Source organism: Orcinus orca, chromosome 10 (genome assembly GCF_937001465.1).
Source record: "Orcinus orca chromosome 10, mOrcOrc1.1, whole genome shotgun sequence".
Classification (NCBI taxonomy): Eukaryota; Metazoa; Chordata; class Mammalia; order Artiodactyla; family Delphinidae; genus Orcinus; species Orcinus orca.
Window position 1 is genome coordinate 104,875,426 of NC_064568.1, and position 13,023 is coordinate 104,888,448.

The window sequence follows — 13,023 nt, forward strand, 5'->3', positions numbered from 1 at the left end:
CTAATTTTCTGTCATTAATCTTGTTAAATTTTGAGAAGAGAGTTGTAGAAATAGCCTGCAACCATGTGAGAACCACCGTCTGCTGCTGGGGAGATGTTTAGCCAATGGAAATATTTATCATAGTTTGTGGTATCGTATCTACATTTTCAGTCAAAACAACAAGGGCAAACATTATTATACGTTGAAAAAGAAACTCATTTCTAAACGCCTCCTGGCTGAGATAACAAGCATTTTGTGTTTGTGCACATTCTTCCCCTAATTGGGGATTGTTTCCTGGTGGGTGGGATTTCTGGCCCTTGGGCCTGGAGGATGCCCGGAGGGGACCGTAAGGAGGAGGGGGCGGGGTGTCTGGGTGTGAGCCCGTGTCCCATGGTTGGGTGTCTATGCCCTGGGCCTGAGCCCGTGTCCCGTGGCTGGCTGTCTATTCCCTGGTCATGAGGTCATGAGCCCGTGTCCCGTGGCTGGGTGTCGAGGCCCCGGGTGTGAGCCCGTGTCCCGTGGCTGGCATGTCTGCTGTGAGGCCATCCTGGAGAACGTGCTGAGCCTTGACTGTGTCCAGTTGCTTTTGGACAAAAGCACATCCTTCTGGTCAGTCGTTTTTGACGAACAGAGTTTCCCCAGGACGTGCTTTGCAGCTCCGCCTGGGCTGGGCGGGAGTTGGGAGAAGGGAAGTCCCCGTGGCTCTGCGTGTTTTCCTCCGGGAAGGTTTTGTGCGTTTTTGCGTGTTTAGGTGCGCTATCCTTGGCCGCGTCTCTTCAGACTCACCCCCTCTGAGCCCCCGGAGCTGCAGCCCCACGTGACAGCTTGCTTACTGCTTGTCTAATGCCCATACTGTCTAAGCAAGTTGAGTGGAACCTCTGACACGGAGGGGTAGAAATATCATCACTTGCATCTTCCGTGGAGCTGGGAGAATCAGTTCTCTTGAGAAGCTGGGTGTCAGCACCGTGAGAACTTGGTGGAGATGCTCTGACCAGACCCAGGCCTTCAGAAATGTCTGCGTAGAGACTGGACTCTCCCTACCAGCTTCCACTCACCGCTGAGACAGAATCTCTCCCACCACTGGGAAGTCTAAACCCTACTATCATTTCTTAAAAATAAATTTATTTATTTGTGTATTTAGTTATTTACTTTTGGCTGTGTTGGGTCTTCGTTGCTGTGCGCAGGCTTTCCCTAGTTGTGGCGAGCGGGGGCTGCTCTTCGTTGCGGTACACGGGCCTCTCATTGCGGTGGCTTCTCTTGTTGTGGAGCACGGGCTCTAGGCGCGCGGGCTTCAGTATTGTGGCTTGTGGGCTCAGTAGTTGTGGCTCGCAGGCTCAGTAGTTGTGGCTCGTGGGCTCTAGAGCACAGGCTCAGTAGTCATGGCTCATGGGCTTAGTTGCTCTGCGGCATGTGGGATCTTCCCGGAACAAGGCTTGAACCCGTGTCCCCTGCATTGGCAGGTGGGTTCTTAACCACTGTGCCACCAGGGAAGTCCCCCTACTATCATGTTATATTGATGAACTTCTAAGATACTTAGGGTTTTAATCCATTAAAAAAAAACCCCAAAGTATAACAGCCTAAAGGGATGTGAACTTTAATTCAAGCGACAGGTTTTTGTGTGGCAGCGTGTGTAGGTCTGATGTGAGCCCTGATGCTATTTGTGTCTTGGAGGCTGGGGCAACCCTTGTTCCATTTCATGTACGGTTGATGCAATTCACTGGGTAGCAGGTCAGTTAAGTTCTTTAACTAAGGATCCATTAGATCCTCAGAACAACTGCTGCCTCTGTAAGTTACCTAATGGAACGGGGGGCGTTGTACTGAAGACAGAGCGGACGTTCCATAAACGTGCTCTCTGCACATTTTCTTTTTCTTTTTTTTCCCCAGAGCCAAAATCGTCTAAGAGAACCAAGACACTTCCTTGCCCTTGAGAAGTGTAGGTTCTAATTAGGTGATAATAGGAACTCATTATGTACAAATGCATACAACTAGACGACGGTATTGTGCAAATTTATCACATCAGTTCTGAAAGAACAGCCCTGTGATGGAGGCTTGGGGTGAGGTCGGCAGGAAGGTGGAGTTAAGTGGGCCTTTGGCCCAAGCGGGAGCTGTGGCTGGGAGTTCAGGGGAGGGAGAGCCTTCCAAGTGGGTGGAAAGGCATGAGAACAGGCGCAGAGGAGCATTAGTAACCTGGCTGTGGGCAGTGGGCAGGCCGAAAGCTGGGCTGGGACAGCCCGGCCACCTCGGGTGCAGCGAGAGACACGCACACCTACCGCCCGCACACCTACCGCCCGCACACCCGTCGGGTGTCAGCTTAGAGGCCTCCCTGAGGCCACCACCCTGCCAGGTGCCCACCTGGTCCTCTGACAGCCCCTGTCTGCCTTCTACTGCCATTCACATGCATCCTGTGTGGCCGCCAGGCCTCGAGCCCTTTAAGGACAGAGGCCCCCGTCCTCAGCACCCGGCTCAGCTCAGCGCCTGGCACTTTTAGGCGCTAGCTGAGGATGTGTGGGAGGTGCAGGGGTCAGACAGCCCTGAACTGTGATGGGGCTCAGACAGAGTGGGGCTCTGGTCCCAAAATCGCCACCTCCCCACCGCGGGCCCCCGGTCAGGCCACCGTACAGTTTGCTTCACACTGTAAAGCAGGAGAAACTCCACCCACATTCCTTGGGGGCGGATAGGACACCCCAGCTGAGTTAAAATAAATACAAATAGGCAGATAAGAGCCGCGTAAGGGCTGCGCAGGAACGCGGAGGCTGACTTAGAAGCCACTGTCGCTGCACAGCTGAGGACCGTGCTCTCTGGTCTTTCATTTGATCTCTTGAGCCAGTCTCATTAGGCCTCATTAGGCTCGACGCCACAAGACTGTGTCCACGGAGTTAATCACACCCGTCGGATTTCCTACAGATAAAGCGTGAGAGAGGACAGTTTGAAAGGAGAACTTCTCTATTTAGTAGTTTCCAGTGATACTGGTGAAAAAGAAGGAAGCAGAGGAACTGTTGACCAATCGACAACTCTTACTGAAGCCACGTTTGGGAGGGGCCCCATAGGATGCAGTGTCCTTGTCAGAGGACGCAGTCTGCTCTCTTCGACCGCGTGGGGTGGAGCCCTTCCCGTGTGGCCTTCTGCCACCCGCTCAGCCCCCAGACGGCTTCCCGATGAAGGCGCAGACTGTGCCGCATCGGTGGACTGCGCGAGGAGGGGGTCCTGGTGTGGAAGCCTGCCCTCCAGCGAGTCACGGGAACAGCGTCTTCTGGAACCGCGGGAACAGGGATTTAAGTTTCACCTTTTGCTGTAATTGGTTATTCATTCATTCAGCCTAACAGCTGGAGCCGCTTGTTTAGTAACAATGATCCTTAGTAAAGGAAGCGAAGTGGGACACCGAGCGCCTGGAGACGTGCAGTCTGCGTTTCAAACCCGCACAGGGTCAGCGCCCGCGCCCGCGGCCCACGGCCCCCTCCCTGCACGCACCCAACCCCCGCCCAGAGCCCGCGCCCCCCCTCGCGCCCACGCGCCCACGCCCCCCCCTCCCCGGTGCTGCCCTTCAGGAGCGAGAGCAGCTTTGGTGATTAAACCAGCGGCCCTGGAGCCCCCCCTCCTCCTGCCCCTGGGCAGGTGCCCCCCGCCCGGGTCTGGGCCTCAGCCGCCAGCCTTCTCCAGAAACCCGTCGTCCCTCCGTCCGCCGCTGTCAGCTCCACCGTCAGCATCTTGCCGGCCCCAGGTCCTCCAGTCTTGAAGAAGGGCCCCCCTCCCTCCAGAAGGTGCCCGGTCGGCTGCCCCCCTTCCATCCCCGCCCTTCACTCCATCGGAGCCGCTCTTCCGAGGCCCCGCAAGCGTCCGCAGCTCCGCGTCCAGGGGGCCGGGGCCTCGCTGGTCGGCCCGCTGTTCGTGAAGCTCACGTTCACGGTGGTTTTCTCCTTCGTTGCTGTTTGTCCGTTTCCAATTACTCCGGCACATCATGTGACGTCTGAGCATCTGCAGGCGGTGTCCCACCCCCAGCGACCTCCCGCCCTGCACCCCCATTTTCCCAGCTGGTCCGCCCACTCTTTGGCCATCCTGCGGCCCTTCAGCGACGCGAGAGACGCGTGCTCTCCTGCGCTGGTACCTTGTCTCGGGTCACCTCCAGGTCTGCTCTGCTCCCGTGGTTTTCTGGCGTCTCTCTGTGGAAGTCCTGTTCACTGTATCATTCAGCTCATCCCTTTGGCATTTGCATCCATGTGACTAAACAACGTGCTTTGATTGCTGGTCCTCGATCTTCCCCCTTGAGGCTTCTCTCCTGGCACCTCTTATTCCAAAGGAGATCTGTGTCCCTTGTGACCCCGTGTCTCCCCCCCACCTCAGAGCTGTCCTCCCGTGTTACGTCGTCAGGACTGACCAACGCGTTCACTCCGGGAAACAACACTTTCTTCTTCCTTTCTGAGCAGATGTCCCTTGCTTACCATAGACCTAACAATTGTCTTTCTCCGTTTGCTTCATTCTCCATGTGTTTGTCACTCACTTCCCCTCAGTCTGCCCTGAAGGTGCTCAGGCCGGAGGCTTACCCTCGGGCACGTCCCCTGCAGCCCCCCTCTAGATCCTTCCGACCTGATCCCACCTGGACCGCTGGATGGTAGAGTCATCCCCTATTTTCTGACATCTTTTTAAAATTCTGTGGTTTGGTGAAGCGAAACCTTAATTAGTTTCCTGAGAATGGAAAGCAAATAGTTTTTGCATGGGAAGCAAATAGTTTTTGACCAAGCTTATCTGAAAATATCTCTATCCTGCCCTCAGTTAACAAGGTGGCCAATGTACATTTCTTGGTTGGAAATAACTTTCCTTCAGAACCTTGGAGGCGTTGCTCCATTGCCTTTACTTTGAGTGTTGCCGTGGCAGCCCAGGGGCCACTCTGGGCCGCTCCCATCCCCTTGAGCTCCCGGGGACCTCCTCCTCGTCCCCGTGTTCTGAAACTCCGTGAGGTGGTATCTGCGTGCTCTGTGGGCCGCTTTCAGTCTGGAAACGCGTGTTCATCTGCTCTGATCAATTCTCTTTATATGTTAAGATAATTATTTTCTTTACTCTCTTCCTGGAAATCCTATTATACTGACCTCTTGAGGCCATCTTCTGATTTCCTTATCTTCCTTTTTCATATCTACATCTTTTTGCCCTACTTTTTGGGAGGTTTCCTCATTTCTGTCTTCAAAATCTTCTCTTGAATTCTTGATTTCTGAATTTTTTCAACTTCTAAATCTTTTTTTTCAAATTGTCCTTTTTTATGTAGTATCTTATTTTTGTTTCTTTGATATCTTTCCTTGTCTCTCTGAAGATAGTAGCAGTGATGTGTGAGTTGGTTGTTGTTGTGTTCTGTTTTTAATGATCTTCCCTGTTTGTTCTGTTTCCTCCAAGTTGCTGGTTCTCAGTTTGTCTGCTGTGATTTCTGTCTTCGTATGTGCGGTTTTCCTCACGTGTGTCTGGTAATCCTCGGTTTTCTGCTCACGTTTACAAGTGGGGGCCTAAAAAGCTGATTGGGGTTTTTGAGGACATAGAGCCTGGGGGCTCTGGGGGCTCTGGAGGCCGTTTAGTTGGAGAATCTGAGCCCAGAGGAGAGTTCCTAGCCTCCTCCCTGGAAGGGGACCAGCCTGACCCCAGCACCCCCTCAGGGCAAAGGATGCTGGGCGTTCTGCGTACAATCCACTTACCTTTCCTCTTCTCCCTGTGGTGGCCGCACGCTCACAGGGCCCAATGGGCTTCAATCCTGCCACCTTCTTCAGGACGGAGGGTGAGCCCATTGCCCAGTGATGCCAACCCTGGGAGGGGATTGGACATCGGGCTGCTTCCGGGGGAGTTTAATCAACCCCCTGTCCGGAGTATCTGGGCTTCCCCGGGGCCAAGTGGGCCCATGCTCAGCTTCCCCACTGCCAGCTTGCGGGTCTGTTTTTTGGGGCCTCTGCCCAGTCCTTTAACACTCGTCCGTCTCCTCTCCAGCTCCCAGAACTTGGGTCTTCTCGTCTTTCCTGTTGTTCAGCCCTTGTCAGCATGTTCGTTTTTGCAGGGGTTCCGGGGAACGAACAGAAGTGTGTGCAAACACCGTCCTCGCCCAGGACCTGCTGACACTCCCAGGGCGCCCCATGCCCTTCACCAGTAAATCGTGGCTGCTGGTGACCTCCTGTCTCCACGTGTGCACCCTAGTCAAGTCTTGGTCCTTAAAGTAATCCCTGCGCGCTTCTGTGATGTCCCCGACTTGCCTTCGGCTGCCCACTTGGCTTTGCTCTGCTCCCTGGAGGGGTTCCTTGTTGGGGAGAGGTTAATGGCGCCTCATCTTGACTTACTGTGCTGGATTCTTCAGTGCTTTCTGTTGCCATTTCATGCTCATTAGGAGCCAACAGTTTTATTTTCAAATTTGGATTATACAGGATCCCTGCTCAGTGAGCTGCTGATCTAAATTAGTGGCTAGTAATTCCTGTTAATTCGCTGAATCCCCTACCCCCTGTCAGGCCACTGTCATTTCATGAACATTGCAGCTCTGCTTGAGTCTTAACATCACCTGTTAGGACAAGTTAGCTCTTAGCGTTTACTGGTTAACACAAGCGTTCTGTGTGGTGTTGTGACAATGCTTTCTGGTCCTTGGCCGAAACTTTTGCTTATTGCCCTGTTGCAGACCCAGTGCAAGTTAGAAAGTGGTTCTGCTCTGCGTCCTTCCCTTGGTGACAGGTGGCTGTTCAGCACAGCCAGATTCATCGTAGGGCAACGCCGTGCCCTGAGAGACGGCCGTGGCCGTAGACACGTGGAGGCTGCCTAGCAGCACCAGGCAGAGGCAGAGAGGCCTGCATGTGGGCAGCCGCCCTGCAGGTGCCTGCGTGGTGTCAACTCACTTCTAATGTGCAGGTTCTTCCCCGTCTTTTCCCACTTCAGCTGCTGTTACAAATGCCAGTGTTGGCCCAAGGCTGCAGGGCAGCCCAGGAGAGTCCAGCAGTCGGGGAAGGTCCCGCTGAGCCGGCCATCAGCCTGCCGGTGTGGACCGGAACCGGATGCTTTCCTGGGGTCAAGGGTGAGGATGTGTCAGTAAGTCATCCCCTGATGCAGGGGGGCAACTACGGTCTGCAGGCCAGACCCCAGCCAAGGCTCGTTTTTTACTGTCCTCTAAGGATGTTTTTACTGTTTTAAAGGGTAGTTAAAAATTTTAAAGAAAGAAGATAATGAGGAAGAGAAGAAGGAGGAAGGGAATGAGGAAGAACACGTGACAGAGCCTCTTATGTGATGCTCTTCACAGAAACAGTTCACAGCCCCTGCTCTGGAGACGTGGCCAGCTTTGCCAAGTTCCCTGGGCCACACGTGACCACGGTCAGGGGACGCCTCTCCCGAGGCCTCGTCGACTTAAATATGTATGTGGCTACGTGTGTGGTTTCAGAAGGATTCATTGTAAATACGTGGGTCTGAATCACCATTCCTCCAGCTTGTGGCCTCTGTTCGGATTCACCACCACGACGGGCGGTGTCACGCGTGTCTGTGTCCCCACGTCAGCCTGACCATCGCAGATTACGTGCCGAGCCGCAGCTGGAAGAAACAGCAAAACGTGCTCTGGACCCTCTGGCTCCGTGCAGATGCCATGAGGAAGGCGTGTGCAGAGCTTGTTTCTCTTCGTGAGTGTGAAACGTGAACAGAAATAAAACTAAAACGCGCTCCTGAGAAACAAATATCCTTTCATTTACTGTTGATGAAAGCGTCACCCGAGAGAGGTTCCACTAAAACAAACAACTTTAGCATTAGACAGGTAATTTTTTTAAATCATGGCTTTACCAAATACTCTCCCTTACTGTGGATATTGGCCAAGGTTTGGTCTTCATCTATCAGAGACGACAGGGCTCACCAGCCCCTCAGCTTTTCCCATTTTACAGCAGTTTTAGTTGGCATACTCTAAAGCATCCACCTACCATATCCAGGTGAATGTTCCAGAAACTTAGCTCTGATCCTGCCAAATAAGTCTAGGCAAGGGAAAGAAACTAAACCAAATAAGTAAATTACCAAACACCCTTTTTTGAGTCATTAATATAAAAGTCATGGAAAATGCCAGTCGTACATTTTTTTTATTGTTCAACATATTGAGCTATAATTCTCTCTGTGTTGTGGAATGTTTTTCATATTTGCCTTTCGTACGTTGGCAAATCCAGCATACTCATGAACTGATTATTCCTCCCACGATGAAGTATTACCCTTGTGCTATCAAAAAATAAATTGAGGATAGAACATTTGAGGGGGTGATCAGAGAGAAAGCTTGTGAGGCCAGTTGAAGTCTCTGATACCCAATCTATGTCCAAAATACAACCACAGTCAACATTTAATGGCCATCTTCAGTGGCACCTGTAATTCACACAGTCAAGTAACCAACTTAATGCTCTATTCTTTCCTTTGATCTCCACTGTGACAGAATTGTCCTGTCACAGGATTCATCACCAGCTGATAAAGCAAACTAGGTCTGAGGATAAGCATTGAAGTCAGACATTACTTGGTAACTTCTTTTCTTTCTTTGCCGAAAAGTTCCATTTGTAGAAACAAGTCAAATAATATAGTATTTTTTGTTCTTTGGATATTAGTTCGTAGAAATCCAGAGGTCAGCTCTAGCCAGTGGCTTCATTTCTGTAAAAGTGAGAACATAAAATGGAACTCCGGCAAGAAGCTGGTCTTGAAACTTGTGAACTTGCCCCTCAGCTTATGAGAAGAGGGGGCTGCTATTGGGATCCTGAACTGTTGTCGACTGTGGGTGTTTAAGGAAGAACACTTGTCCAAATAGCATCGTAGCTGAATCAGAGAAAGAAGAGATGCTGAAAGACCGTCGCTTAGCAGGGAATCAACCGATTCATTACGCACTTTTTGGAGGTTTAATCATCTGGGCTTTTTCAATGGGGCCAACTGCTGCCTGGGTACAGCAAGGGCACTTATATGGAATACGGAGATGAAATGAATGGTTAATTAGGGTATGAAACTTATTCTAAAATGGAATGCATTCAATTTACAATAAATACTCCTAAAACTACAGAAATAAAAAAAAATAAGGAAAGGAGAGACAGGAGAGATTAATTCATAATAATTGACTTTATCAAGAATAGTCTAAAGAGGTACAGCATCCTTGAAATCCTGAAAGTTGCCCAGTTCCTCGTTGTGGCTAATCTGTTCATTTCTGGGGTCTCACTTCTGAGCATACCACGATCTTCCTTAAAGAGGAAGGAAAAGGCCTGCCCTTTTGGCATGGATCTGGAAAGGCTTTAGAACCGCTGTTGCCCTCATGACACGGTTAAGCACCTGCCTGTGTTTCCTGAGTGGATGAGCTCCTGGCTCCTACAGGGAGAAGCCACGCTGCCCGGCAGCCTGGTCTGATGCTCCCAAGCAGGTTGGGACTGATCAACTCTTTTTCTCCTTTCCAGGTGGGAAGGAGAGAATGAAAATGAAGTGGGCAGGTGCAAAGAGACGGGCAAAGTTCACGTGACCGTGGATCTCAAGTACTACCGACCAACTGAAGTGGTAAGTGTCTCGGCCCTGGCGGCAGGGCCACACCCGGCCACTGGCTGGGAAAATATTAACTGGTTGCTGCAGCCAGGCTTCCCAGCTCTGCCCTGGGCTCTCTGTCGTCCCTCAGTGCGCGTTCCCCAAACCAGAGCCCAGGGAATTGCATTTGGGGTGTTATTCTCGCCACAAAATGCATTGCTGTGTAAAGGAAAACAGGGTAACACACACCCAGGGAAAGAGCTGGTTTCAGAAATGGAGGCTCAGATCAAAGGTGGATCCCATCAAGGTAGTGGCCTGATGGATGGCTGAGCCCCGGTACGTGCAGGACGTCTGCCTTCCAAGGCCCCCCGTGGCCCTCAGGGTCTGGAGATCCCGGTGCACACGCTCATGTACACACACACACACACACTCACACACACCCACGTAAACACACTCATATGCACTCACACATAGTCACATACACTCACATGCACACTCTCACATGTACTCATACACACACGCTCACATGTACTCACACACACTCGCACGCACTCACACATGCACACACGTGCACTCACCTGCACACGCACAGACCTGAGTGGTGTTAAGCCCTGCACACTTTTTAAGCCTCGGCTCAAGCACTGTCCTGGCTGTGAATCCTTTTCTGGCCGATATCCTACCACCACTGAACTCATTACTTTTTCCTTTGTACCTGTTGATACATTATATGGTATACATAACTATATTATAACACCTATTATAATTTACTCTACTCATTTGTTTACGTGTTTTTCTCCAAAGAGTTCCTCCAAAGTCTTTGAGGAGAAGGACTTTTTTTTACTATCTTAGATGAAAAACTCAGTGCTTAATGATTATTGGTGGATGGATGGATAAACGCATAAGTTTCTGAATACAGAAGTTCCTGAATATATTCAAACTTTTACTGAATGACTGAACACATTGTCTGTTCATTTTATGGGTGAAAGAATCCCCCTCGTTTACATAGCGTTTCTCTAACCCTCACCCCGTAATTTGCCATCTGTCTTTCAATTCTATTGATGGCTCTTTCTCCACCTGACGTTTACTTTAGTATTTTTAAAAACATGACTAGCCACTAATTACTAATGTTTCATACCCTCCCAATCTGTAATAATACTTTATCAAATACTAAATTTTAAAATACAAAAAAATAAAAAGAAGTTCCTGTGTTAAGAAATGACCTACAGGTTGTTTGAGCATAACATGCTCCTTTCCTAGATTTATAAGAGCTTCTAGCTTGGTGTTGTCACTTAAATGTGGACCACGTTCACTGTGGTGACGAAACTCAATGTTTTAAAGGTACCTAAAGGTGATAGAAAGCAGCAGCTTCAGAGAGAAATGTTCAGACGTGGTGGTTCCCGGATGAAATGTATATTAACCGTGAAAGTGGAGTCCTGGAACCTGTTTTACCTGTGTTTGAACCAAATTCCTATCTGTTCTACAACTTTCCGAGATCAGGAAAGGCACGGTGAAGAAAGATCGAAAGTGAACCTGTCACCGGTAATCACCCTTCAAACTGTCTTGTTTCAAACAAAAGAAAACACTTCATTTCATGCACTCGTACACACAGGAGCGAATAAAAAGGAAAGGAAATCAGCAGTGCTTGGCGACTGGGGCTGTGCAGTCGCATTGTCCTGGCCCGGGCGGGGCCGGTCTTTGACACACAGTGAACAATGGTGCCCGTGCTGATGGGGCTGGGTGTGGCCAGCAGAGGATGTGCTGGTCCCAGGGAGGGGACACCAGCGCGCTCCTGCTGACACAGCAAGGAGACCCGGCTGTGGAGCCTCCCACCGGGCCCAGAGATGGGCCACGGGCTCTCATTTTTCTGGGACATAAACAGCTTTCTTTCCGTGCTCGCGAATGAAAACTGTCATCTCAGAGTGGAAAACGGACGGAGCCAACCCTCAACCCCTGTAACAACTTCACCGTGGCCCTTCTCGTTTCCAAAGCTAGGAGGTCGTTAAGAACAGCTTGTCTGTCAACCTGACTTGGGCACCGTGTGGGGTTGATAAGGACCCTTGGGCTCACAAGACGGTTCTTGAAGTCCCTGTGGACCCTCTTTCCTGCCGAGGCTCCACGTCCGTCCTTTTGTTCTGGCCAGTGTCCCCGTCGTACCTGTTCTGCAGCTCTGTTTGCACAAAAGGCGTTTGAACGTGACGGTGCCCTCCTATTTCCTAGGCTCTCCTCTCACCCCTCTAGCTCTCCCCACCACCCGGATCCCCTTTACTGCCTCTGGTCTTGGATTTTGTCCACTGCACTCAGCACAGGGCTCTGTCGGGCAAGCCTTCTTGTGCGGTGAGGCTAAACTTTTCACCTCATTCTTCAGCACAGCAGTTTTCCCAGAACTTGGATCGGCTCGACAGCCGTACGTGGAGTTGCCTCGGGGGTGACAGTGTTCCTCCAGGTGAAAGGGGGTGAGAACTGGAGCCCGCCTGCGAGCTTGCACTTGGGTCTGTGCCGTAAACAACACACCCAGGGCGTCGCTGGCGCGAGGCCTGAGAGGCACTCGATGTGGGGAGACGTGTAATTCTCCGTGTCCCGCTGTGTCCTTCCCTTTTCTGAGGTCAAGTCCATCTTCCAGGTGCCACAGCCGCCCTCTCATCCTTCCTCGCTTTCTAGAAAAGCTTGTTCTCCTGATCGGCTTTCATCCTGTGTCTTCAGCACCTAGGACACCCCGGAGACGAATGCATAAACTAGATCTTCTCAGAGTCCAGTGGGGCCAGAATGATCGAAAGGAAAAAAATGCTGTAAAGAAAATTGGGGGGAAGAAGCAAGTCATAGAACACCGGTACCCTAAAGCAAGACTAAAGGGAGATAAAGATTTACATTGTTTTCTGAGTGAGATTCAGACCAAGCAAGGCAGGCTGTTTATGCAGCACAGGCCAGCACTGACCCCAAAGAGGCCGCCAGTGATTCTGTACAGGGCAGACCTCCCAGCTGAAAACCTCTCCCTCGCTGATTTTGTCACCACAAAATCTTTGGTCCTGCTTCTGCTCCAGAGTGGAAAGTCCTGAAAGGTTTTGTTCTGAGCTTAGGACACTGGTGTCCAGTTGAGCTGAGCGGAGTCCTGTTCTCTGGTTCCCGCTCTGGACACCTCTGGGCTTCCCTTGCATGTTGAGGAGTTTTACCGCTGTGGGAAGCTTCATCCTGGAAATTGGACTTTGCATTTCCCATTGCCCTTGAATCCCAGCATTGGTGATGGCAACACGAATACTTGGGTCCTGTACCTCTGTCCCCTCTGGCGTTTCCTCTGCCTGTACGTGTACGCAGAGCTGTGGCATTGTGCATTTGTGTGCGGGGAAGAAGCGGGCTTGGGCTTAAGGCCAGACGGCCTGAGTTACCAGATGTGTGAACTCAGGCGTGCTACTTCTCAGTGCCTCTGTTTGGCTGTCTTTAAAGATGGGATTCATAGTCAAGCTTCTTTCAAAGACTTGCTGGAGAATTAAGAGAGTCACTTACACAAAGTGCTCATTAGAGCCGTGTCCGGCACATGGTAAAATACCAGTATTAATGCTGTTATTGTTAGTTATTCATTCGTTCAACAGATGTTCA

General features: G+C 50.9%; 1 protein-coding gene across 2 annotated transcripts in view; it reads left to right on the top strand.

The window, feature by feature from the left end:
- GMDS (GDP-mannose 4,6-dehydratase) overlaps positions 1-13,023 on the top strand; it is a 477,395-nt gene that overhangs the window by 401,351 nt on the left and 63,021 nt on the right. For both annotated transcript variants that reach the window (XM_004281075.4, XM_033408007.2), the window contains one exon: positions 9,372-9,468. In XM_004281075.4, coding sequence (XP_004281123.1) covers positions 9,372-9,468 — 97 coding nt within the window. The remainder of the gene's footprint in view (positions 1-9,371; positions 9,469-13,023) is intronic.